General features: G+C 38.6%; 1 protein-coding gene across 4 annotated transcripts; it reads left to right on the top strand.

Moving 5' to 3' along the window:
* Positions 1-14,707, top strand: LOC123512633 (soluble calcium-activated nucleotidase 1-like). Of its 4 annotated transcripts, none has more exons than XM_045269075.1 (8): positions 1-405; positions 4,963-5,154; positions 5,979-6,148; positions 7,613-7,745; positions 8,445-8,688; positions 9,764-9,967; positions 11,017-11,174; positions 11,705-14,707. In XM_045269075.1, the coding sequence occupies exons 2-8, from the start codon at positions 5,035-5,037 to the stop codon at positions 11,918-11,920; spliced, it is 1,245 nt and encodes a 414-aa protein (XP_045125010.1). In that variant the 5' UTR covers positions 1-405; positions 4,963-5,034; the 3' UTR covers positions 11,921-14,707. The 4 variants fall into 4 exon arrangements, with proteins under 4 accessions (XP_045125010.1, XP_045125012.1, XP_045125009.1 ...); XM_045269077.1 differs by having other exon boundaries at positions 1-342; positions 4,968-5,154; XM_045269074.1 differs by having other exon boundaries at positions 4-342.
* Positions 14,708-27,539: the final 12,832 nt, after the last annotated feature.

Consider the following 27,539-nt stretch of genomic DNA (forward strand, 5'->3'; position numbering starts at 1 on the left):
TAGCCAGTATAATATTGAGAATTGGCTATAAAACGGTAAAGAAATATTCCTGAGTGGCTATTGATCAACGGAAGATGTGCAATGTAGCTGTGAATATGTTAATTAAGCCACCATTGCTTTCTAGATAAAGGTGTTGCAATAATAGAGGTGGGTTTTCCTGCGGGGCGGCGGTGGAACAGTGGAAAGTGAACCCGTGGAGGAGTGTCAAACATGCCACGTCCCGCCCCGCTGCTACCCTGAATACTTCCACACTTGTCACTCCCACGATGTGCAGCTGTGTCCACCCACCCTTCACACACTCCACCAGCCTCCCCAGTTCATGATCCGCGTCTCCCAGGCAAGGTGAGCCACACAAGCAGCGGAGGAGAGGGACGGGGAGACTCGGAAGCAAAAGTTTTCGTCAAGGTCGGTCGGTGTAGAAGGAAGTGGCGGTGGTGGTGATCAGTGCTGCTTTCCAGGTGTCAGGTGGTGGCTTATTACTGGCAGGCTGCGATGTACACGTGTCTCAGTCTACTTGTCACATTTACGGTAGTTATTCTTGTGTGTGTGTTTTTTTTTTTTTTCCGTATTCAGTATGCACCCGTGTTTTGGGGTGTTTTGGGGTTTTCACAGAAGCATGTAAAAAAATATATATTGGAAAAGGCAGATGTGTAGTGTTGACAGTGAATTAATTGGTGTTTATGAATGCTAAATAGTCCCAGGTGAAAGAACATAACTTGAGTGAGAGCAATCCAGTGAAGGACACTCATTTCACCAAACCTGATGTTAATTATTCCAATCTGATCAAGACTGGAATAATTCACAGTGAATCTTACCAACACCATCTCCTTATGTATCTGTTTGCTATCCTTCCCCTGCCCAGATAAACTTGGCACTGGTGAAGAAGTGTGGTTTTTGGATGGAAATGCAGTGTGAGTGAAATTTGGCCTTCATCAAAATCTATGGGGAAAACCAACTCTTTGGATGTTTTTTTGGGGTTCAGGAGTAAATGTAGCTTAAATATGTACTTTCAAACCTAACCTTTACCACTCTAATCCCTGAAACTACTATCCAATTGCTTTGATTTCTTGTCTGTAAAGATTTTTATTCTATCCTCAATAGAAAAATTCTTAAACATCTGTCACTACACAATCTGTTATCTGACTGCCAGTATGGCTTCCATCAAGGCTGGTCTACAGGTGATCTGGCTTTCCTTACTAAGTCTTGCTCATCTTCTTTTAGAGATTTTTGTGAAACTTTTGCTGTTCCATAAGACATCAAAAGAGTCTGGCACAAAGCTTTGATCTCCTTACGACCCTCCTACGACTTCTATCCTTCTCTCTGCAACTTTATATTGAGTTTTCTCTCTAAATGTCCTAGTGCTGCTGTGGTAGATGGCCACTGTTCTTCTAAATTGTATTAACAGTGGTATTCCTCAGGGTTCTGTTTTCTCTTTATTATTCATCAGTGATTTTCTAAACCAAACTTCTTGCCTTATCCACTACTATATACATACACCTTTCTCATTTTTCAAGGCATTTATCTTTCAGTATTCAGTTATTGTTTCTGACTTCTTTTGGGAACTGACACCTCAGTGGGCCTTAGTTAATTTTTTATACACATTTTTTTGCCCTTGGCAGGTGCCCCTCTTACATTAGAAAAAAATATGAATAGATAAGATAATTACATAAAATTTCAAAATATCTTTAAGCATTTTAGTAACAAAGAGGTAGTCCCACAACTTCATGTAAACAGTTGTACTACATATAAATCATATGAGAGAAGCTTAACACCTGTGGCTGCACCAAACCTCTGACACCTGCTCTGCATTGAAGCTAGAGAAGTGAAGAGTGGAGGAGCTGAAAGAGTTTAGGTAGACATGGATGAATAGAAGGGAATGTGATGGAAAGAAAAAAACAATGATAATGATGGAATGAGAGAGAGAGAGAGAGAGAGAGAGAGAGAGAGAGAGAGAGAGAGAGAGAGAGAGAGAGGATTAGCTGTGTGGAGATTATCATGCTTTATAACAAAATCATAAATTTCAGTATTTTCATAAGTGAAAAGTGAAAAAAAGGAGATTATCAGCATTACAGGTGATGGAATATGGTTGATTACAAATTAATGTAATGGAAAAAAACTTAATTTGATAATTGTTGGACAGGAAATAAGAAAAATGAGAGAAAAAAGGGAGGTGGAGAAAGGGGATCATGTTTGTGTGTTCACCATGCTTTATAACAAATCTCTGGTATTCATTGCTTAAGAATAAATCTGGCTATTCTTTAAGTTTTATTTAGTGTTGGTAGAGAAGCAGTGGTTGTGGTAAGGTGACTGGTGGTGGTGGTGGTGGTAATGGTGATTGCAGTGGTGGTGGTGGTGGTGGTGGTGGTAATGGTGATTGCAATGGTGGTGCTGTAATGTGTAATCAATCTAACTATATATTGGTAACATCTACTGGCTCTTCCTTTGGAATTAACATTGATGAGTCAGTCTTTCTCATGATAGAAACTTGTGGGAAGATATAAAGAAATGGTTAATTGGTCTCTTAAACCCTTCAGTACTGGGACATATTTTTACCATGAGATTTGGGTGTGATTAGACCATTTTATTTAAATCAGGAAGGGTCTATGGAGATCAAAAGAATGATGGCCAGAGTCTTCACTATTTTAATCCTCCACATAAGTTTCTGAAGCTTTATAAAAACACCAAATATTAACCAGAATAAATATAAAGAAGTGTTGTGGTACTGAATGAAAATGTAGTAAGGGATATGACTAGTTATAGAATGTTGTATAAGAAATGTTAGTGCTGTAGATAACACAACCTAGTCTTCCTCATAATATAAACTTGTGGGAAGATATATAGAAGTGGTTAATTGGCTTCATAATACATAATGGGGGATGTGACAGTAATTATGCAGTGTTGAATGAGAAATGTATATAAGTACATACTATAAAAATCATATACATACTTAACATTGCTGGTAGATGGAAGGGGTTAGCCTCTTCAGTACTGGGACACATTTTTACCTTGAGATTTGTATATGATTAGACCATTTCATTAACATTTGAAAGAGTGTATGGAGGTTAGAAGATTAATTGCCACAGTCCTTACTATTTTAATCCTCACAGAAGTTTCTGAAGCTGTATAAAATGTGTCTTGGTACTGAAGGTTTAATTGGCTTCATAGAATTTAATAGGAGATGTGGGAGTAGTTATGTAAGCTTGTATGTGAAATGTAAGTGGTATAGATAACACAACCTAACTTAACCTCTTCAGTACCATGATACATTTCCATATTCATTCTGTTTACTATTTGGTGATTCTATACAGCTTCAGAAACTCGTGTAGGGGGATTAAAATAGTGAGAACTATAGCCATTAATCTTCTGACCTCCATAGACCCTCCCTGATGTCAATAAAATGGTCTAATTGTACACAAATCTCAAGGTAAAAATGTGTCCCAGTACTGAAGGAGTTAACATTGGCGGATGATATCTAGAAACAGTGCATTGGCTTCTTAAACATTAGAGGGGATGTGACATTAATTATGGGATATGACAGTAATCATGCAGTGTTGTACAAGAAGTTTAACTAGTACTATAAATAACAATCTAATTTTACTTTTTGTAGCAGCTTCCCCCAAAGAAAGTTAAGATGACTCATTTCTTGATAAACTTTCATAACCTTTACATATCTTCTGTAATCCAAAAAGTTTAAAATTTCTGTGTTTCTTCACTGAACACGGCTGTATCACCTCCACCTCTTGTATTTTCTGTGGATACTTCTTGTTAAGCTTTACAAACTTACATTTCTTAATCCAAAAAATTAAAAGATTTCTTTCTTTCTGAAAAATCTTGTTTCTTCCCAGGACAGATCACTAAGAGTCTTCAATATCACTTCTATCTCTTGTGTATTGCTTTAACACATCTACAATATATAAACTTTACCTTCATATATTTCCTAATGTAAAAAGATCTAAGATAATTCCAGTCTCTTAAAATTCTTGTGTCTCTTCCTAGGATAGATCACTGAGACACTCGCTCTTCATCTCTTTTCTGTATTGCTTTAAAACATCTATATAAATCTTGCCTTCATATATTTCTTAATGTAGAAAAAAAAAATAATAATTCCAGTCTTTCTTAAAATTCTTGTGTCTCCTCCCAGGATAGATCACTGAGGCACCTGCTCTCCATCTCTCTTCTGTATTGCTTTAACACATCTATATACACTTTGCCTTCATATATCTCTTAATGTAAAATTATCTAAGATAATTCCAGTCTTTCAAAAAAAAATCTTGTTTCTTCCTGGGAGAGATCACTGAGAGTCTTCCATGTTACCTCCATCTCTCATGTATTGCTTCAACACATCTATATCAACTTTGGCTTCATACATTTATTAATCTAAAAGCTTAGCTATATCTTGGTTTTTCCCAGGATAGATCACAGAGTGTCTTCCATATCGCCTGTATTGTATTAACACATCTATATAAACTTTGGCTTCATACATTTATTAATCTAAAAAGCTAAACTATATCTTGTTTCTTCCCAGGATAGATCACTGAGAGTGTTCCATATCACTTCCATCTCTTGTATTCTGCATGAACTGATTAACACATCTATATAAACTTTACCTATAAATGTTTCTCAATCTATAAAAACCTAAAATAATTCTAGTCTTTTTGTGAAAATTCTTGTTTCTTGTTAGGATAAATTACTGAAAACCTGCTACATTACCACCATCTTTTGTGTATTACATTTAAACATCTACATATATAAAGTTTGCTTACCATTTCTTCAAAATAATAAAAAATAAGTAAAAATAAATAAATCCAGTTTTTATTTTCAGGATAGATCAGTGAAACATCCTTTATCACCTCCATCTACTGAAACTTCTTGGTAAATTTTGCTTTCATATTTTTCTTAATCTAAAAAAAAAATAAATAAATAAATAAAATAAAATAAAATAAATTCTGTGTTTCTTCCCAGGATAAATCAGTGAGACACCCACCGCCACCTCCACCTCTTGTTGTAACGCTCTGAGACGACTCTGCAGGCTTGATGTCTGACCCACTGCTAGAGAAGATGATCGATAACAATAAGGTGCTAGACATGAGACAGGCAGTATTCAGCCGCGCTCCGCTCTCGTACAGGGTCGGCAACTCCACTCTTCATGTTCAAGTAAGTGTCTCTAGTTTGCTTATTTGCTTACTTTGTGATTTGTTTCAGTGTGTTTTCAGCTGTTTTTCCCTTGTTTTGGTTCATGTGTGAGTGAGTGTCTTTCATTTACACCTTGCTTATGTTATGACTTATGACTTGCTTCAGTGCATTTTCAGCTATTTTTTTTTCCTCGGTTTGGTTTTCTGCAAATTTTTCCTTGGTTTGGTTCATGTTTTCCACTCTCCATGTGTAAGTAAGTGTGTCTCATTTACTACTGGATTACATTATGATTTGTTTCAGTGTGGTTTCTGTTATTTTTTTCTTATTTTGGTTCATGGTTTCCAGTCCATGTGCGAGTAAGTGTCTCATTTACACCTTGCTTATGTTATGACTTGCTTCAGTGTGTTTTCTGCATATTTTTCATGTTTTGGTTTGTGTTTGTTGTGTTTTATTTATTTATTTATTTTTATTTATTTATTTTTTTTTTTACTTTATTTTTTTTAAGGTTTTATGACTGACTGTACTATGTTTACACACACACACACACACACACACACACACACACACACACACACACACACACACACACACACACACACACACACACACAACCAAAAAAAAAAAAAAAAGAGAAAAGCAATCATAGGAGCAAAAAACTAATCAGACACTATCTCCACTGATCTCATTCCCACTCAAACACACACACACACACACACACACACACACACACACACACACACACACACACACACACACACACACACACACACACACACACACACACACACACACACACACAGAGCCAGACACTTAAAGCATCACTGTCTCTCCCTGCTTCACTCCAGACCAGGTTTGTGATGCTGGTGTCTGCCGTCGGTCTTGTTGCCCTGTTAGTCTTATTCCTGGTCATGCCGGGCTCACGTTTTGGCTCCAGCAACCTCACTAGTGATCTTCTGGGGCACGGCGAGGACCACAGTCATCGCCACCGCCCTTGGTACTCTGGTTTCTATAATAGGTGAGTACTTGTGAGGAAAGGAGAAAGAAATAAGGTTAGGTGTTGAAGTTGATGTGATACATAGGAGTAGTTAATCCCTTCAGTATTAGGACACAATTTTACGTTAATTTTTGTGTATGATTAGACCATTTTATTGACATTAGCAAGGGTCTGTAGGGGTCAGAAGATTAATGGCCACACTCTTCACTATTTTAATCCCCCACATAAGTTTCTGAAGCTGTATAAAGTTGCGTAATAGTAAACTGAAGGAATATGGAAATGCCTCATGGCACTGTAGAGGTTAGGTAATAGGTAAAGAGTAATGTTGAAGGTAAATATTGAGGGTAAGGTTAGTGTATGTTAATGTAATGCAAAGGAGTGGTTATGTAATTGGTGAAGAGTAATGTTGAAGGTAAATATTGAGGTGTAGAAGTTGATGTGATGCAAAGAGATGGTTACATGATAGAGAGTGGAAGGTAATATTAGGTGTAGAAGTTAATGTAATGTAAAGGAGTGGTTCTGTAATGAATGAGTGATATGGAAGGTAAATACTAAGGGTAAGTTTATAAGGTAGAAAATTGACCGGATAGAGTTTGAGTGTGATTGGTGCTGTGATGGTGGTTGAGAAGAGAGATGAAGGCAGAAAGAACGAGAAAATAGTTGATGATTTTAGAGATTAGGATGGAAGTGAAAGCTTTAATGATGGATGAGAGAAAAATTGACAGAGTAGTAAATAAGAAAAATGAAAGAATATAAAGAGAAAGAGGAGAAGATAGAGAGATTTAGATACAAAAAAAACACATCATCTTCTTTCTTGTGTGGCCTTATCTGACATGCTCTGACACACTTGGAGCAGCAGATAGAGACAAGCAGAGGTGATAGTGACAAGCTGGAGAGTGTGATAGTGACAAGAGTGACTGACGGCAGGGACTGATGGGAGGGAAGGCATGGCTCATCGGTGAAAGTAGGAACGCTGATGACTAGAACAAGTGTGAGTCATAGTTGTAATGCTTAGGCTTGTCAGAGTGTGAGTCTGTGTGTGTGTGTGTGTGTGTGTGTGTGTGTGTGTGTGTGTGTGTGTGTGTGTGTGTCTTATAGAAAGTTATTATCTTGCACTATCACTTCACTCCTTTGTTGTGTCTTCCTTCACTCATCATAGTTCCTTCACACATTCATTTTGCATCATCACTATTCCTTCCTCCCTGTCCCTTCTTTCTCCATCTCCTCTGCTGTCACCATCATCCCTCTCTAGTCAATTAACACACCTTTACACCTTTATCTAAGCATACACCTGGCAGTCTATCCCCGCAAACCGGTATGAGTGTTAACATTCTCTCTCTCTCTCTCTCTCTCTCTCTCTCTCTCTCTCTCTCTCTCTCTCTCTCTCTCTCTCTCCTCTCTCTCTCTCTCTCCTCTCCTCTCCTCTCACCATCATCCCTCTCAACCTAACACTAACATCACCACTCTCTCTCTCTCCCCTCACAGCACCTACCCCCTGAGCACCCCAGTATACAGTGACCGTGGCTACATCAAATATCGCATCGCCATCGTGAGTGATCTTGACACAGACTCCAAGCATCCCACTGAGAAAAACACTTGGCTCAGTTACTTGAAGAAGGTAAGTGGTATCAGCAGCAGGAGGAGGTCTGTAGTAACTAGTGGAGGGTATTGATGTGTTAGCTAGTGGTTTCCTGTTTGTTTCTTATCCTACTTTGATTCTCTGTAGTAGTAGTTATAGTAGTAGTAGTAGTAGTAGTAGAAGTATTAAATTAGTCAGTCATTCAGTATTTATTATTATTATTATTATTATTATTATTATTATTGTTATTATATATTATTATTATTATTATTATTATTATTTGTTTATTTACTTATTTATTTATTTTACTTGTGTATTTTTGTATAAGGGGCACATTTTTCATTATGTACAGTACAAGGTTCTCAAAGTATGTGGGAGTGTTGTTAGACACGGGTGTGCATCAGTAGTGGTAGCAGGAGTGGCAGGAGAATCCAGGGAGGTGGGGGGGACTGAATGGGGCTGAAGTTCCCCCATGGGTACTCAACCACATAATTTTATCCTGGATCCACCACTGGCAGTAATAGTAGTAGTAGCAGTGGTAGTAGCAGCACCAGCAGTAGTAGTAGCAGCAGCAGTATCAGTAGCAATAGGAACAGTAGTAAAAGTAGTAGCAGAAGAACACCAAACAAACCCAACACAATAACACACTTCATTCTCTTTACCTAACAAAACCTTCACCTTAACCTAACCTAACCTAACCTAACCTCACCTCACCTCACCTAACCTAACCCACCACAGGGCCACCTCACCGTCAGTGTGGAGAGCCAGGAGGTCAGCGTGGAGTGGGACAAGGACACAGTCACCCTCACCTCTGGCATGGCGTATGGTGGGCGAGGCATGGAGTTGTCGGAGCTGGTGGTGTTCAACGGGCACTTGTATGCTGTGGATGACCGAACCGGGGTGATCTATGAGGTGGATCTGCAAGGGAACCGTGTCATTCCCTGGGTTATTCTGACTGATGGGAGTGGCAGGGAGAAGAAAGGTGAGGGTACAGTGTTGGTGGGAGTAGTTAGATTAGATTAGGTTGCTGAGGAAAGGTGAGGAAAGGTTATTAGTGGGAGTAGTTAGGTTAGTTTTTGAGGAAAGGTGAGGAAAGGGTGTTGGTGGGAGTAGGTAGATAAAGTTATTGAGGAAAGGCAAGGAAAGGATGTGGGATGGGAGTTGTTAGGTGAAATTAGGTTACCAAGGAAAGATAAGAACAGGTGAGGAAAGGATGTTGGTGGGAATAGGTAGGTAAAGTTTTTGAGGAAAGGTGATGAAAGGACATTGGTGGGAGTAGGTAGGTGAAGTTGTTGAGGAAAGGTGAGGAAAGGATGTTGGTGGCAGTAGGTAGCTTAGTTTATTAAGGAAAGATAAGTAAAGGAGGTAGGTGGGAGTAGTTAGGTGAAGTTGTTGAGGAAAGGTGAGGAAAGGATGTTGGGAGAAGTTAGGTGAAATTAGGCTATTGAGGAAAGGTGGGGAAAGGATGTTAGTGGCTGTAGTTAGATTAGTTTGTTGAGGAAAGGGTGTTGGTGGGTGTAGTTAAAAGAAATAAATGTTTTGGAAAATCACCAAAAGAAAAAAAAAAGATTATAAAAGAGAATAATGTGTTGTTTTGATTATTTACAAAGAAAGGAGAGAGAGAGAGAGAGAGAGAGAGGAGGTTTTAGTGATGGAAAGAAAAGGTATGGAAATAAAAGTGTTAGGAAAAGTTTCAAGAGCATTTGTGAGTGGCCTGGGCATGGAAGGAATATAAAAGACTTAACATATGAGCTTACCCTTTCTCCTTCAGGTTTCAAGATCAGCTAGGCCACAATTAACACCTTCAGTACTGGCACACATTTTTACCTTGAGATTTGTGTACAATTAAACCATTTTATTGACATTAGGAAATGTCTATGGAGGTCAGAAGATTAATAGCAACAGTCTTAACTATTTTGATTCCCCACACGAGTTTGTGAAGCTGTATAAAATCACCAAATAGTAAGCAGAATGAATATGGATATGCGTCATGGTACTGAAGGGGTTAAAGACTGTTTGTGGACAACTTACACATGAGCTCACCATTTCTCCTTCAGGCTTCAAGAGTGAGTGGGCGACAGTGAAGGACGAGACTCTGATTGTGGGTGGGTTGGGCAAGGAGTGGACCACCAGCACCGGCGAGCTGGTGAACCACAATCCACAGTGGGTCAAGACAATCACCACCAGAGGAAATGTTGAGCACTTTGACTGGACCAAGAATTATGAGAAGCTGAGAGAGGCTGTCGGCATACACTTCCCTGGTGAGATGTGGTGTGTGTGCCTGGTGACTTGAATTACTTGTGTGTGTACTGGACAGCTGTTTTTTGTGGGTTTATCGATCAGTTTCTTATTTGTTTATTTATTTATTTATTTGTTTTATTTATTGTTTTTATTGTTTTTTTGTTTTTTGCATATAAGAAGCTGCAGGTGGCTATTCAGCATGCATTTTCTTGGTGAGATGTCCTGGTGTGCCTAGTAACTTGTATTGTGTGTCTACCAGTTACCAGTTGTTGTTTTTTATGGTTTTATTGATCAATTTTTTTGTATATGAGAAGCTGGTGGCCATTTGGCATGCATTTTCTTGGTGAGATGTGGCGGGTGTGCCTGGTGATGTGTATTGTGTGTGTACTAGTTACCAGTTTTTTTTATGCATTTATTGATCTTTTTTTGTGTGTGTGATGTGCTGTGTCTGCCTGGTGACTTGGTGACTTGTTTGTTCACCTGATTTTTATTTATTTTTTATTTATTTTTTTTTTCTTTTTATGTATTTATTGATTTATTTTTTGATGTAATATATATATATATATATAGCAGGTAGCTGTTGGCAGGCATTTTCTTGGTGAGATGTGCTGCATATATATATGACATATATATATATATATATATATATATATATATATATATATATATATATATATATATATATATATATATATATATATATATATATATATATATATATATATATATATATATATATATATATATATTTTTTTTTTTTTTTTTTTTTATGTAGCTGTTTATTGAAATACCCACTTTTTTTTCACTAATGACTACATTCTGTTATCTCCTTCTCCTTTTCTCTTCTCCCTTTACACATCCTTTAAAAATATCCACTTTCTTTTACCAATAGCCACATCTCATCTTCTCTACTCCACTTCTCCCACTACACATCTCCATACCTCTTCTCCTTCAACACAGCCCTCACAAATACCACTTTCTCTCAGTAACCATGCTTCTCTTCTCTCCACACATCACTCACAACTTTCACCACTCCACCACTAAGCTTCCATGTGTTGCCTCTACCCAGGGTACATGATCCACGAGTCCTGTGTGTGGACAGAGACTATCAAGAGCTGGGTGTTCCTCCCTCGCCGTGCCTCCACATCTCGCTACAATGAGGTGGACGATGAACACAAGGGCACTAATATTATGCTGATGGCTTCGGAGGGTTTTGAGGAAGTGAAGGTGTGTTTTGTGTGTGTGTGTGTGTAATTCACCACGGTCGTCTGCTGGTCACCCAGCCAGTCTTCCCCATTACGGAGTGAGCTCAGAGCTCATAGACCGATCTTCGGGTAGGACTGAGACCACAACACACTCCACACACCGGGAAAGCGAGGCCACAACCCCTCCAGTTACATCCCGTATCTATCTACTGCTAGGTGAACAGGCGCCACACATTAAGAGGCTGTGTGTGTGTGTGTGTGTGTGTGTGTGTGTGTGTGTGTGTGTGTGTGTGTGTGTTAGAGGGTTGGGTGGTGTCTTACAAGTTTTGTTTAGTCTTGTTTTATTAATCTTGTTAGCACTGAATTTCCTTGCTCTCTTTCTCAGTTTGTGTGAAGGTGAAACATATTTTATAATATCTACAACATTGAATTTCCTCTCTCTTTCTCTCTCCCTGTCTGTTTGTCTGTCTGTCTGAAAGTGAAACATATTTTTAGAACCTCTACAACACTCAATTTCCTTGCTAACACCTCTCTCTCTGTTTCTATGTGAAGGTGAAGCACATTGGGGAGAGACTGCCCACGCATGGCTTCTCCAGCTTCAAGTTCATCCCAGGCACAAAGGAGAAGCTGGTGGTGGCACTCAAGTCGGAGGAGGTGAAGGGGAAAGTGTCCACCTACATCATGGCCTTCAGCGTGGACGACGGGAAGGTGCTGCTACCAGAGACCAAAGTAGGCGATTACAAGTTTGAAGGCATTGAGTTTGTATAGTGGTGACGTGTTGTCTAGTTTGTTATGAGAATTGTAGGGTGTGTGTGTGTGTATATGTGTGTGCGTGTGTGTGTGTGTGTGTGTACTTTTTTTTATGTAAGAGGGGGAATCTGACAAAGGGCAGCAAAATTATTAAACAAAAAAAAAAGCCCACTTAGATGCCAGTTCCCCAAGTAAGTGTGTGTGTAAGTGGAGAGAGAGAGAGAAAGAGACGGGTGTTTTACCTAACTAATTTAAAGTGTAGTTCGGGTATAGATGATGGTGTAAGTTATTTAAATGTGTAGCTTAGGTGGAATCCATGTAGCAGAAAGAAATATCTATTGCCTCTCACCTTTCAATGTCTGTTTTCATGTGGAGAGGTGAATGAGGCATGGGAGTGACTGAGTGACTGACAAAGCACGTTACATAGCTAAGCACACGCACAGACCAGCCATGTGAGGAAGGCTGAGTCACAGGTACTCTTGACTGATATTATTACTACTATCTCCCATGTTCTTAAAGTAGTGAAAGATACAAGTGTTGATTGAAGCAGGGATTTATACTTAGGGGGAGGGGGGTGACTTGACCTTGTAGTTATAATTGAAAGTGAAATAGGAGTTTTTAGGGCATTCTTGTGTGAGTGTTAGGTTAGTTTTGATTCAGAGTGTAGCTTACGGATTTTTCTGTGATGAGCTAATGTGAAGTGTGTTAAAGGGATTGAAGTCATTTTTAGAGGGAAGTAATAAGAGGTTGAAGGGAAAAAGGAAGAGGTTACTAGTGGTTTTGATGTTGAATGAAGAGTGTTTTGAGGAAAGTAAGAATAGTAATAAGTGCTTTGGAGTGAAGTAATAAGGGGTTGAAAAGAAAGGGAAAAAGTTACCAGCTGTTTTGATATTGAATAAGGAATGTTGTGAGGAAAGTAAGAGTGTTAGTGTTACCAGCTGTTTTGATATTGAAAAAGGAGTGTTGTGAGGAAAGTAAGAGTGCTAGTAGTATGTGCTTTGGAGTGATGCTATAAGAGGTTGTAGGAAAAAGGAAATGGTTACTAGCTGTTCTGATGTTGAATAAAAAGTGTTTCAGGAAAGTAAGAGTAGTAATGTACAGTTTGGAGTGAAGTGATAAGAGGTTGAAGGGAAAAAGGAAAAGATTACTACCTATTTTGATGTTGATTAAGGAGAGCTTTGAAGAGAGTATTAGTAATGTTTGTATTGAAGTAAAATGATAAGCATTTGAGGGAAAAGGAAAAGTTACCAGCTATTTAGATGTTGATTAAGGAGGGTTTTGAAGAAAGTATTAGTAATGTGTGTATTGGAGTGAAATGATAAGGGTTTAAAAGGAAAAACGAAAAGTTATCAGCTGTTTTGATGTTGAATAAGGAGTGTTAAGAATAGTAATAGTATGTGCTTTGGAGTGAAGTAATAAGTGGTTTGTGGGAAAAGGGAGAAAAGTTACTAGCTATTTTGATTTAGAATAAAGAGTGTTTTGAGGAAAGTAAGGATAGTAATATGTGCTTTGGAGTAAAGTAATAAAGGTTTATGGGAAAAGGAGGAAGTTACTAGTTGCTTAAAGATTGTTTTGGGAAGTAAGAGCATTAATAATGTGTACTAAAGGAAATTAAGGTCATTCTGAAGTGAATCAACAAGGATTTATGTGAAATGAGAGAAGATCAGTAACTTTTGATGTTGAATAAGGAATGTTTGAGGAAATTGAAGTATTTTATTTTCATGTTGTTTAAGGAAAATTAGAGAGAAATATGTGAATAATTATAGTGTTTTGGTGCTGAAGAAGAGTGTTTTAGGGGGAAAAATAAGTGGTTCTCGAGGTTATTAAGGAGAATAATTATGGTTCTAGGATATTTTGGAGGTAATAATTGTGATTCTTGGGGTTTCAAGGAGAATAATTGCAGTTCTAGGGTATTTTAAAGAGAATAATTGTGGTTCTGGGGGTTTCAAAGAGAATATTTATGGTTGTAGGGAAGTTTTAGGGGGAATAATTATGGTTTTAGGATACTTTAAGAGGGAATAATTGTGGTTCTGGGGTTTCAAGGAGAATAATTATGGTTCTAGGATATTTTGGAGGTAATAATTGTGGTTCTGAGGCTTTCAAAGAAAATAGTTACATTTCTGGGGTATTTTCAGCATAAATGATTGTGTTTGCAGGGAAGGTGTTAATTGATAAAGTTTACTGAGGTGACTGTGTGAGGGATGTGAGGTTGTAAGTTTTGATTAATCTTTTAGTATGGCATTTACTCCAGTAGTATTATGGACTCAACTGACACAAACTTGAGGCATTTAAACCCATTTAGTTAGTTAGTGTGTGTGTGTGTGTGTGTGTGTGGAAATGTGTGAACTTAGGATTAGTAGAGTTTAGGATCCTTTTGGTAAAACTGCGTTAGTGAAGATTTTATGTGAGAAGGGGTGTGACAAAGGCTGGGAATGACTTAACAATTGGTCTGCTTAGTTAGTGGTTAAAGAAAAATAGATCTCTGGTTAAAAAAAGAAAAGAAAGATAGATAAGTGGTAAAGAAAAGATAAAATAGATGCGAAAATTTTTACTTAGAAAAGGACGGACTACTGGTTAAGAAAAAGGAAGATAGATAACTAGTAAAGAAAATAATATATAATTGATGTAATAATTGTTAGTTTGGAAAAAAAAGATGATAGATAACTGGTAAAGAAAAAAAAGATAGAATAGATGTGATAGTTGTTGGTTAGAAAAGGATGGCTTACCGGTTAAGAAAAGAATGAATTACTAATAAGAGATAATGAAGTAGAATCAAATAAATATAATAATTGTTAATTGAAAAAATGTTCTTAATTATTGGTAAAAATGCCATAATTGTTTCCTAATTGCCTGATAGTTAACTCAAAAAAGATGTCTGCTTGATTAACCTCTTCAGTAACACGACGCATTTTCTTATTCAATCTGGTGACTATTTAGTGATTTTACACAGCTTCAGAAACTCATGTAGGGATTGAAATAGTGAAACCTGTGGCCATTAATCTTCTGACCTCTATAGAGCCTTCCTGATGTCAATAAAATAGTCTAATTGTACACAAAACTCACATTTCCCTATTCACTGGTTACTATTTGGTGATTTTACACAGCTTCAGAAACTCGTGTAGGGATCAAAATAGTGAAGACTTGCTGTTAATCTTCTGACCTCCATAGACCCTTCCTAATGCCAATGAAATTGTCTAATCACACCCAAAACTGAAGGTAGAAATGCGTTCCAGTACTGAAGGAGTTAATAGTATATGACAAAAATTATCTACTTATTCAATTAGATATAAAAAAAAATGCCCACTTAATTATGGATAGAATAAAAAGGCCAATTGCTGGGAAAAAGGCCTTGGTTATTGGTCATTAAAGAAGGCTTGCCAAATTGTATGAAAAAAAAAAGATGACCTACTTAATTACAGGTGAAAAAGAAAAGGCTTACTCAATTAATGGTCTTGTAAAAAAATAATAAGGAAAAGGTGTAATATTGGCCAAAATACTTCCAAACATGTGAATAATTATAGTGTTGTGATGCTAAAGAAGAGTGTTTTAGAGGGATTAATTTTGGTTCTGGGGAATTCAAGGGTGTAAAGTGAGAGGTAGTGTGTCAGGGAAGAGAAACAGACTCAGGCCATGTTCCAGAGTGCCAGAGTGAGGAGTGAAGGAGTGATGAAGGTGCTGGCTGACTCATGCGATAGTGAAGTGGATAGAACAGCAGTGAGAGATAGAAGAAAGACTTGTTATAGATGTCACTAATGAAAGGAGTGAAGGAGAAAAAATGCTGGTTAATTCTTGCAGTAGTGAAGTGGACAGAAAAGGAGGGAGTTAGACGAGAGATTTGTCTTAAAGAGATTAGTTATGAAGGAGTGAAGTAACAAAAATGCTGGTGAATTCTTGCTTTAGTTAATGGGATAGAATAGTGAGAGTTAGAATAGAGAACCATTGCAATTACTTTTGTTACTGAGGTTAATGAAAGGAGTGATAAAATGAAGATAGTTAATTCTTGTAGTAGTGAAGGACACAGATTAACAGTGAGAGGTAGAAGAAAGACTTACGTTATAGAGGTTAATGAAAGGAGTGATAAAATGAAGATGCTGGTTAATTCTTGCACTAGGTAGGAGTGAGAAGAAAGATTTTTGTTTTAGAGGTTATTAATGAAAGTGAAGGAGTGAAAGTGGTGGTTAATTCTTGCAGAAAAAAAAAAGTGGACACAATAGGAGTGAGAGAAGAAAGATTTATGTTACAGAGTTTATTAATGAAAGTGAAGGGGTGAAAGTGCTGGTTAATTCTTGCATTAGTGAAGTGGACAGAATAAAGATGAGAGAAAGAAAGAGTGAGTAGAAAGACTTTTGTTGTAATTACTTTAGTCATCTTGGACATTATTAATGAAAGGAGTGAAAGAGTAAAGCCAATGATTGAAACTTACATTAGTGAAGTGGACAGAGTAAGGAAGAGAGAGTGAGTGTAAAACCTCGCGATGTAATAACTGTTACCATGGCGAAATATAACTAATTCTATATTGATTGAGTGTAAGTAATCGATGTGAGTGTGGATGTGAGAGAGCTGCAATTCGTTGGTGATTGTACAAAGATGACCTGGTGATGTGTGGTGATGATTCAACCGATGTATGTGTAGATGTTAACTTATAGAGTGCCTGTGTATTTTTGTGTATTGATGTGGTGCAGGTTGTAATGTGCAGGGGAGATGTGGTGTGTGCTGGTGGTGATGTGTTGGCCACTGGAACTATGGTGGTGGTGGTGGTGATGGAGATGGTTGTGGTGATGATGGTGGTGTAGTGATGGTGAAGTGAGAAAAGGATGGTGAGTAATAGTGGTGGTAGTGACTGAAACAGGCAGGTGATATGCTGAAAATTATGTGGCTAAACCATTAAATGTGTTTGTGAGGGCAGTGAAACTTATTATGCACACACACACACACACACACACACACACACACACACACACACACACACACACACACACACACACACACACACACACACACACACACACACACACACACACACACACACACACACACACACAGGTACACGAGGAGTTGTGACCTTGTTGTCCCGGTGTGTGGTGTGTGCCTGGTCTCAGACCTATCCAAGATCGGAGACACATTTGGGTGTGTCTAGAGAACCTTTCACCGGTGGAGATATTTGTGTGTCTCCTTTCACGTAGGTGCTGTTCACCTAGCAGTGAGTAGGTACGGGATGTAAATCGAGAAGTTGTGACCTTGTCCCGGTGTGTGGTGTGTGCCTGGTCTCAGGCCTATCCGAAGATCGGAAATAATGAGCTCTGAGCGTTCCGTTCTGGCTGTCTGGTAGAGACTGCAGCAGATCAAACAGTGAAACACAACACACACACACACACACACACACACACAGCACATCAAACACACACACACACACACACACACACACACACACACACACTCATACACATATGCAAGATAAGAACACATGTGAAGTGAAGTGAGGAAATGAAAACTTTGCCCTGTGAAATAAAAAGAAAGAATTTATCCATACCCCAGTGAAAAGTGAAGGTACAGTATTGGAAAATCTTGTGAGTACATAGAGTGAAGTGAAGTGAAGGACAAGTATTTCTCCTGTGCATACGTAAAACTTTGTGAGTCGCCATGTATTACTCTGTGTATGTATAGAATCATTTACTGTATTCTATAAGTGGTGTGCACAGATTATTGGCCACATACTGTACATGTTATAGAAGTGTGATATCAGTGTGTACATACATATTGGTGTGCTGATTCCAGTATTTATTATTCATGTCAGTGTGTGTGAGTGGAAATGTTTGTGTGTTAGCGTAATGCAGCAAGACACGGCTGTACAGAATTGTGTGAGCATTGTACACTATTGCCATTATTATTGTCATTGTAAGATACACTTCATTTTAAAAAAAGCTCAAGTTGTTACAGTTTGAAATTCACTTTGGCTAGAATTTGTTACATCACAGATCAGCGAGGGATAGTTTCAAATCATGCATTACAATCTTATACATAAACATGAGACTTCAGTTACCAACAAAGAGAGTACATATTTATTTTCATATTATTATTATTATTATTATTATTATTATTATTATTATTATTTGTCATTCAATCAGTGTTTTCTGTGCTCTGACAAATACAACAGGAGAGAGAGAGAGAGAGAGAGAGAGAGAGAGAGCTGCCACTTAAGAATCTCCCTCACACAAACAGGAATAAGAAACTTTTCATTAGTATATTTCCACCACATATTTCTCTCATCTTGTCATGTTCCTAACACGGTAACCGCTTCACATGTGTGCGGAGTAATTTGTGCAGCTCACTTCTGTCATTAACGCCAGTCTTCAGGTGATAAGCAGCCTCGCCAAACATTCCTTGGTCAATTATACAGCTGAGCGGGGGGGAGGAGGAAAGAAGTGAGGGAGGAACCTTCGCCATAAGTTTTTTGATTCATGATTTTCTTGTGACTAGGCATAGTGTTCACCTTGGCTTGATATCGTATGTGAAGGCCAAGTCTATAGATAGTTTATCATTCTGTTATTACTATTATCATTATTATTCAAGGAAATAAGGAAGTCACAAGAAGCCATGAAGTCTACACGTGGCAGTCCCTGTATGAAGCACGCCTCCATATTTCCACTTTATCATCCCCATCCGTAAATCTCTGTAATCTTTCAAAGCTTCTTAATGACTCAGCACTGACAGCCTGATTACTGAGTCCATTACTGTTATTTACCAGGACATTTGAGAACCATTTACTTTTGTTTCTCATTATTTTGTGCTAGTATGGGTTTATTTGTATTTGTGAGGGAGTGAGTGTGCGTGAGTTGGCTAGGCTGTGGTGACTGGTGACTGGTGAGTGAATGAGTGAATGGCAGTGCACGAATTGTGATGAGTAAAAAGAAATAAACTTATAAAGATGATTTGCTCATTTTATTTATGGTGGAGTTATTGAGAGAGAGAGAGAGAGAGAGAGAGAATCAGTTCATCTCATACCATTTATTAATATGTTTATTTTTTGTTTTGTTTGATTTTGTTTATTTTCATTGCTATCTGAAATTCTTCGAAAAATTTTGATAACTCTCTCTCTCTCTCTCTCTCTCTCTCTCTCTCTCTCTCTCTCTCTCTCTCTCTCTGTAGTCTTCTTTAATACTAGTTTCTCTAAATCCTCGTTCATTTTTGTTCTTGTTTTCATTTCTTTTAATTTGTTTTCATCCTCGTCCTTGTTCAGCTGTGTTTCTTTTGTTTTCCTTTCATTTAATTTGCTTCCATTTGTGTCTAAGTTGTTTTCCTCCCTGTTAATTGACTTCCATGCTCTCGTTTGTGTTCACTTCCTCACTGTTTACCTCGCTGTTCATTAGTGGTAGAGAATTATGAGCGAGCTTGTTTTATTATAGCTTCCATTATCGCGGTTTATTATCGGTCTTGCCTCGGCTCGTCAGACAAGTCACTACCACAGCTGTCCCGCCGAGCTCTTCACTGCATCCTGACGTCTCTGCCTCGCTCCAGCCCAGCCACCCACCACCAGTAAGGCTCGTATTCTCAAACACCTATGTGCTTTCTCTCCTCTATTCCAAGACTTTATTTGAATTTACATGATTTTTTTTTTTCAGATGTCTTTACAGTTCTACAGGCAGAGTGATAAGATTTCTATATTAATAACAGGAGAAACACTTAAAAACACCGTTAATCATCTCAGTGGCTCTTGGAAAATAGCCGCGGTGAGAGAGCAAAGCGTTTCTGAAGACGGGCTAAGAAGTGTACCTACTCCCAAGGAAACTCGGAAACGCTTACCTATCACCGTCACTACATTCCAAAGGCTCTAGTTGAAAATACACGTGTTTTTAAGGATATTTTTATGGTTCTGGTGATAAATTGGCAAGAGTTCTAGTTTATTAAAAGAGAAAACTGGCTTGAAAAATTGGTTGTAGCCTTGGAAAATTGTGATGAGAGAAGGCGTTTCCGAATATGGGTGTAAGTGTGACCCAAGGAAGCTTTCAGAAACGCTTGCCTCTCACCATCACTACTTTCCAAACGCTTTAGTTGAAGATGTTCCTGTTTTTAAGAGTATTTTCCGGTTATGGTGATGGACTATAAAGATTTCTAGATTATTATAAGGAGAAACTGTCTTGAGAAACCGGCTAGTCGTCTCTGTGGCCTTGGAAATCTGTTGTGGTGAGTGCAAGACGTTTCAGAATTCGGGTGTGTCCAAAGGAAACTGTCTCACCACGACTATTTTTCAAGGCCACAAAAAAATTATTAGCCGGGTTTTCAAGATTTCCTCCTGCTTGTAATGTAAATTAATCTTGTTAATGTATCACTAGAACCATAAAAATATTCTTAGACTTTGTTTGGTGTACTTTAACCAGATTCGTAGACTACTGATTGTAATGTAAATTAATCTTGTTAATCAATCACCAGAGCCGTAAAGATATCGTTAACCCCTACGGTACATGTTTCCACATTCAGTCTGCTTACTGTTTGAATGATGTTTTACAGCTTCAGAAACTCGTAAGGGGGATTGAAATAGTGAGGAGTATGGCCATTAATCTTCTGACCTTCATAGACCCTTCTTAATGTCAATAAAATAATTAACTGTACACAAATCATAAGGTAAAAATGTGTCCCAGCATTGAAAGGTTAAAAAGCTAGTGTAATTTCAACTAGAGCCTTGAATGCTGTGGGAGATGGGGCGCAGCTTCAGAATGCGGTTCTAAGATACAGAAGTAATTTTCTGCGCAGTGAACCAGCAGGCTGTGTGGTAAGGAAACAGCAGGCACTCATCTCATCAGCTGTCTTGAAAGATTTGAGAATGTGGAGGAAGGTATATGTTACAATAGCCAGGCTTGTGAGGTAAGATACTCTTAATTAATTAGTCGTTTCATGTCATATTGCTTATTTATTTTTCCTCCTCTGGCTACTTCAACTACTTCTCTGTTTTATCTTTTATATTTTTTTATATGTAAGAGGGAAAGCCGTCCAAGAACAAAAAAAAACAATAAAAATGCAAATAAAGAAGTAGATAAATGGCCAATGCTCCTTGCAGGTTCGATACACTTAGTTTCTGCTTAGCTTTGAATTTCTATTTATCTTATCATTTTATGTCCTCTCCTCTGAGTGTTTATTACCTGTTTACTGAGAACTTAGTGTTTTTTTTCTTTTCTTATCTATGTATTTATGTATTTATATTTACTTTTGACCAGATCTCCTCTCTTACGTAGAAAAAAAAGCGCAAAAAATGATAAAATTACCCGTTGTGGAGAAAGAAAACATCATTATATATATATATTAAAAAAAAATTATCGAGCCTTTTAATAAGCTGTTAGTTAAGAAAACGCCAAAATACAACTGGAAGGTAACATTAGCAAAGAAAGTCTGTAATGTGAGTGTTTCTCGAGATTACTGGGTAACAAACAGCATTAAAAAGGGGTGTGTTCTATTTTATTGGGAAGGAAACAATGATAATAATAATAATAATAATAATAATAATAATAATAATAATAATAATAATAATAACAAACTGTAATATGAAGGTTTCTTGAGATTATTGGGTAAAAAAAACGTAAACAATAAAAAAGGGTGTGTGTGTGTCTGTGTGTGAGTGTTTTATTTGCTAATTATGTAACCACCGAAAATTCAATTAGAAAGAACAGCAAGTAGCAACAGAAGAAATTAAATGGAAACTAAAGTAAATAAATAGGAAAACAAATAGATGAACGAGGAATATACATGTAGGCGAACAATAAAAAAACGTGCACGTGAATATTGATGAAGGAAAAGAGATGAAGAAGACACAAGATAAATAGAAATGTATATAAAAACGTAAATGAATGGAGAAAAAAACTGATACGAGAAATATGACATGGAGAGCGATGTTTGGGTGAATAATAAGGAAAGTACATGAATAATGATGAAGAGACACAGATGAAGAAGAAACAAGGTAAAATAGAAATATAAAAAGAGTAAATGATAAAAAATACACACACACACACACACACACACACACACACATGCCGTGGTACAGTGGAACCATGCGTGCTTTGGGGTCCGAGGGGTCTCCAAGCGCACGGGTTCGAATTCTGTCCACGGTCCGAGTGTAGGTTGGGCTTCCACACTCGGGGCAACGGTTTCCTAGCGAGTGGGCTTTGAGATAGGAGGTACCACAAAAAGTATCCCCTTTAGCCCAGAAATTCCTGTGAAAAGCCCACATGGTATAGATAAACACACACACACACACACACACACAACGGCCCGGTAGCTCAGTGGTTAGAGCTCACAAGCCAGATGACCGGGGTTCGATTCCCCGGCCGGGTGGAGATATTTGGGTTTGTCTCCTTTCACGTGTAGCCCCTGTTCACTGTTCACCTAGCAGTGAGTAGGTACGGGATGTAAATCGAGGAGTTGTGACCTTGTTGTCCCGGTGTGTGGTGTGTGCCTGGTCTCAGACCTATCCCAAGATCGGAAATAATGAGCTCTGAGCTCGTTCCGTAGGGTAACGTCTGGCTGTCTCGTCAGAGAGTGCAGCAGATCAAACAGTGAACACACACACACACACACACACGCACGCACGCAAACGTGGGAAATTATTTGAAGGGCGACGTTTTGGTTAATATGGAGTGGACGTGAATAGTGATGAAGGGACAGAGATGAGGGAAACACCAGGTAAAAGAGAGATATATATGGGAAAAGTAATGAACAGAAAAGAAAAAATAACAAGGGATATGATATGAATGGTGTCTTGTTGGTAAAAAGTAAGGAATATTGATGAAGAGGCACAGAGGAGGAAGACACAAAGTAAAATAGAAATATGCATAAAAAAGTAAATAAATAGAGAAAAAAATAAATAAACGAGGAATATGACATGGAGAGCGTCGTTTTGGTGAATGATAAGGAACGTGCATAAATACTGATGAAGAGGCACAGAAGAGGAAGGCACAAGGTCATAGAAATAAATAGAGAAAAAATAAATTAATAAAAAAAATGAAAAGAAAGATAAACGAGGAATATGAAATGAAGGGCGTCGTGTTGGTGAATAGTAAAGAATATTGATGAAGAGACAGATAAGGAAGAAACAAGATAAAAATAGTATAAAAAGTATATGAACAGAAAAAAAAAGAAAGATAAATGAGGGATATGACATGAAGGATGACATTTTAATTAAAATCGAATGTACATGAATAGTGATGAAGGGACACAGATGAGGAAAACACCAGGTAAAATAAAAACATAGAAAAAAAATTAAATAGAAAGAAAAGAAGGATTTTTTTTACGCAAAAGGGAAACCTACCGGGGGCAACAAAACATTACAAAAATAGGCCCATTGAAACTGCAGGTTCCCTAACAAAAGATTTTGAAGGAATTAGCCAAAAGCCAGGGACAAATGTCTTGAAACCTCCCTCTTAAAAGAAGTCAACTCGTAGGAAGATGCAAATACAGAAGCAGGCAGGGAGTTCCAGAGTTTACCAGTGAAAGGTATGAATGATTGAGAGTATTGGTTAACTCTTGTGTGAGAGAGTTAGACAGAATAGGGATGAGAGGAAGAAGAAAGGCTTGCATGTGCAGCGAGGCCGCAGGGGGAGAGGAGGCATGCAGTTAGCAATATCAGTAGAGCAGTTACCATGAAAATAGCGATAAAAGATAGAAAGAGATGCAACATTTCGGCGGTGAGAAAGAGGCTGAAGACAGTAAGTCAGAGGAGGGGAGTTGATGAGACGAAAAAGCTTTATTATTATTCTCTTAAATTTTATATGTTGAGGAATATGGCATGAAGGGTGATGTGCTGAATAAGGAACGTGCAAGAATATTTACAGGTTATACAGACACAAGGTCGAACAGAAATATTTAGAAAGCAAGAAAAATAAAAAATAGATAAAATAATAATAATAATGAAATAAAAATAAAAAGAATCAAGGCGTACGTTATTAATTAATGGCTTGATTGGGATTTTATGAGTCGAGAAATGTAAAGTAGTAGAGTTGAGAACAATATACAAGTAATCTCTGACAGTTTTATGTTTTTAATTTAGTGAAAGGCTCTCAAGGTTCACAGACATCCTTAAATACTGCGGAGAAAACCTGTTGTTGTCGTTGTTGTTGTTGTTGTCGTTGTTGTTGTTGTTGTTGTTGTTGTTGTTGTTGTTGTTGTATAATTCATAGTCAAACTGTGCTTAGAGCTTTTAACCCCTTCAGTATTGGGACACATGTTTACCTTGAGATTTACGTACTATTAGACCATTTCATTTACATTAAGAAGGGTCTATGGAGGTCAGAAGAGTAATGCCCACAGTCTTCACTATTTTAATCCCCCACACAAGTTTCTGAAGCTGTATAATATCATCAAATAGTAAGCAGAATGAATATGGAAATGCGTCATGGTACTGAAGGGGTTCATACTCCTGGGCGAATCTATTGTTGTTGTTATTGTTGTTTTGTTGTTGTTGTTGTTGTTATTGTTGTTGTTGTTGTTGTTAATGGTGGTGGTGGCGGTGGTGGTGTTTTTGTGGGTCATTCATAATGAAACTACATAGACCCTTTAATATTGCTTTACGAATCTATTGCTATTGTTATTGTTGTTGTCATTGTTGTTGCTGTTATTGGTGGTTGTGGTGGTGGTGGCGGTATTTTCTGTCACTCATATTCAAACTGTACTCTGAAAGGCAGCCGTGAGTTTTAAGATTCCATATATTAATGCAGCTGCCTCTCCTTTGCTTGTTTGCTTCATGTTTACAGAGGATAGATGACGGGAGGCCGTGTGTGTGTGTGTGTGTGTGTGTGTGTGTGTGTGTTATTCACAACGGTCGTCTGCACTCTGCAGGTCACCCAGCCAGCTTTTTCGCATTACGGAGCGAGCTCAGAGCTCATACTGACCGATCTTCGGGTAGGACTGAGACCACATCACACACACCAGACACACCGGGAAAGCGAGGCCACAACCCCTCGAGTTACATCCCCTACCTATTTAATGCTAGATGAACAGTCTCTACACATTAAGAGGCTTGTCCATTTGCCTCGTCGCTTCCTGGGACTCGAATCCGGGCCCTCTCGGTTGTGAGCCGAGCGTGCTAACCACTACAATACGGTGTGTGTGTGTGTGTGTGTGTGTGTGTGTGTGTGAGTGTGTGTTTGAGCTGATGCCTTGGTGATAGTGATGTTTGTGATGCTAATGATGATAATGACAGTGAAGAGGAGAAGGAAGTGAAGAAAAACAAGACGATTATGCTTTGAGTCTAATTAGAGGATGAAGCAGAAGGGTACACTGAATTTATCATGCTTATCTAACTAGAGAGAGAGAGAGAGAGAGAGAGAGAGAGAGACTACGAAACCGTCATATATTCACACTGGCTGCTTGATTTGAGTTACTGAAGTCACGATTCACATTTTAGCCTCATTCACTTTCCCTTCTTGAACTGTTTGTCTCCAGGGCAGGTCAGGAGAATATTAATGTTTTTCTCCGACGCCTCAACACTCATTGTTTTACTGGCCTTTTCATGGACATGCACTTTGCCATTGGAACACACCGTACCAATAGTAGTAGTAGTAATAGTAGTAGTAGTAGTAGTAGTAGTAGTAGTGTAGTGGTGGTGGTGGTGGTGATTCTCATGTATGCAGTAATGTTATCTCGCCACAATCTACACAAGTGAAATGAATGCAAATCAGATAAAACACTTGCAGGGACCACAAGCGTGTCAGTGAACGTTGCACACTAATACGACGCGGGGTGTTTTACTGAGAGATTCCTCCTTCCGTGAGTCATGTCATTGGTGTTATGGTGGGCGCATCGGTTGACACTGACATGGTGGTGGTGGTGGGACCGTGACTGTGCGGCGCTCGGCCATGGCGGGTGTTTAAGGAACATTGTGCTCTTTCACTAAATCATACAATTGAGCAGAGATGAGAAGCCGGCTTGTCAAGGGTGTTTCTCTTGTTCCTAGTGTATGAATCTTCTCTGTCTGTCGCTGGGACCCTAGAAACACTTTATGGCTGTTTGATGAGCCGCCGGGAGCCCCACGCATGCTCAGCTCATAATTAAAAATAATCTTCCACTCTGCAGTCATTATCTTGACTCTGTTGATTGTGGGAAACATGCGAACTTATTTTCTTTTGTAAAGAGATCAAGACGATGCACGCAACACACGAGAGATGACCACACATGTATAGTGTTTTCACCAACGCCGCCTCCACATAATGTACCCATGAACCATTCCCAGCAGCGGCGTCCACCGCCTGTAACTCCATTGCAGGCACACCCACCGCGATCTCCACCTGGGAGGTTGCTCCTCAATGGCCACCTATCCAGCGGTGTCACCCACTGTTTTGTTTATCAACTATTGACACAATAAAACAGCTCCTATCAAGTTCAGCATTCTGAGTCGTCTCCGCCAGTTTTCTCAGTTCCCGCCCTCCATCTGCTAATAACTCTGTACTCGGGCAACAACCGTCCATGTATGGAGTATGTTTTATCAAAGGCTTCTTTTAGGTCCCATCTTGATACACATCCTAACAAGGAATGTAAATTTGACAAGACTGAATCCGTTTAACTTGCATTGTTTAGAGAAACGAGAGGTAAAAAGCGACCTGATAGAAGTCTGTAAAGGGCACAGGGAATATAACAAGGAACAAGCAAGCAAAATTCATAAAACCAGCAGTCAGGATAGAGCAGGAAACAATTGGTAGAAGCTTGAAAAATTTAGGCTCAAGAAAGAGATAGGAAGGAATTGGTTCTCACATAGAGTGGAGGGTGAAAGGAATGGACTCAGTGATTATGTTGTTAGTGGTGAGTCATTAGGGAGCTAGTGAGAAGATAAGACTGATTCACGGAGGGAACGATAGGTGGAAATAGGAAGGCGAATAGGGGAGGCGGTGGCGTAGTGGATAGGTTGGTGAGCGTGGGATCAGGGAGACGTCCACGCGAAGGTTCAAGGTTCTAGGTGGTTTCACTGAAAATGCGCTTGGGTGGTGATAAGGGCCTTAATAAATAAAATAATAAATAAAATTGCCTTCGCCGCTAATGGGTGGTAGCTGGACAGCGCTTCCAATATTCTTCAAGTTACCTACAGGACATAAAAAAAAAAAAAAAATAAGCCTCCACAGGGACTGCCACGTGTGGACCTGAAGGCGTCTTGCACTAACCCTCTGTCTTGTGTCCTTGTGATCTTATGCGTCATGTGTGGCGCGTCCATACAAGAGACAAGAAAGGAAGCTATTTATTCTTCTATTCCTGTCTTGTAGTATTTTTGGGTAAAACACGAGAGTACAAGTGAAATCTTGTTTACGATTCAGTTTGCCCTTAGAGAGGACACTGTAACCTTTCGTAAAGAATAATTCAAGACCACGGAGAGAATTAATCCTTCATTCCTGGTATAATACTTGTGTTGAGCCTTACATTACCTCAACCGCGGAATCATTCTCGAGAAAATACTTATAATTAACTCCAACTATGCACAGCTGTTTAAGATAGACCACGCTAGGATTGATCTCGAGAACATCGTTATAATTCCCACCGCAGTTGTTTGAAATGGACCAAACTAAGCAAATAAACGGTAAAACATTTGAAAACACCTATACATGCATTGGATTCTTCACACCCTGCGCATGTGGACAGTTGAGTGAATCGCCGCAGAACAGCGCCACAC

The sequence above is a fragment of the Portunus trituberculatus genome, chromosome 34 (assembly GCF_017591435.1).
Source record: "Portunus trituberculatus isolate SZX2019 chromosome 34, ASM1759143v1, whole genome shotgun sequence".
Classification (NCBI taxonomy): domain Eukaryota; kingdom Metazoa; phylum Arthropoda; class Malacostraca; order Decapoda; family Portunidae; genus Portunus; species Portunus trituberculatus.

Bases quoted from the DNA above. Each gene is read 5' to 3' on its own strand.
- LOC123512633 (XM_045269075.1), top strand. From the start codon at position 5,035: ATGTCTGACCCACTGCTAGAGAAGATGATCGATAACAATAAGGTGCTA. The intron at 8,689-9,763 runs GTGAGGGTACAG...TTTCTCCTTCAG, and splicing joins GAGTGGCAGGGAGAAGAAAG to GCTTCAAGAGTGAGTGGGCG. The intron at 9,968-11,016 runs GTGAGATGTGGT...GCCTCTACCCAG, and splicing joins TGTCGGCATACACTTCCCTG to GGTACATGATCCACGAGTCC.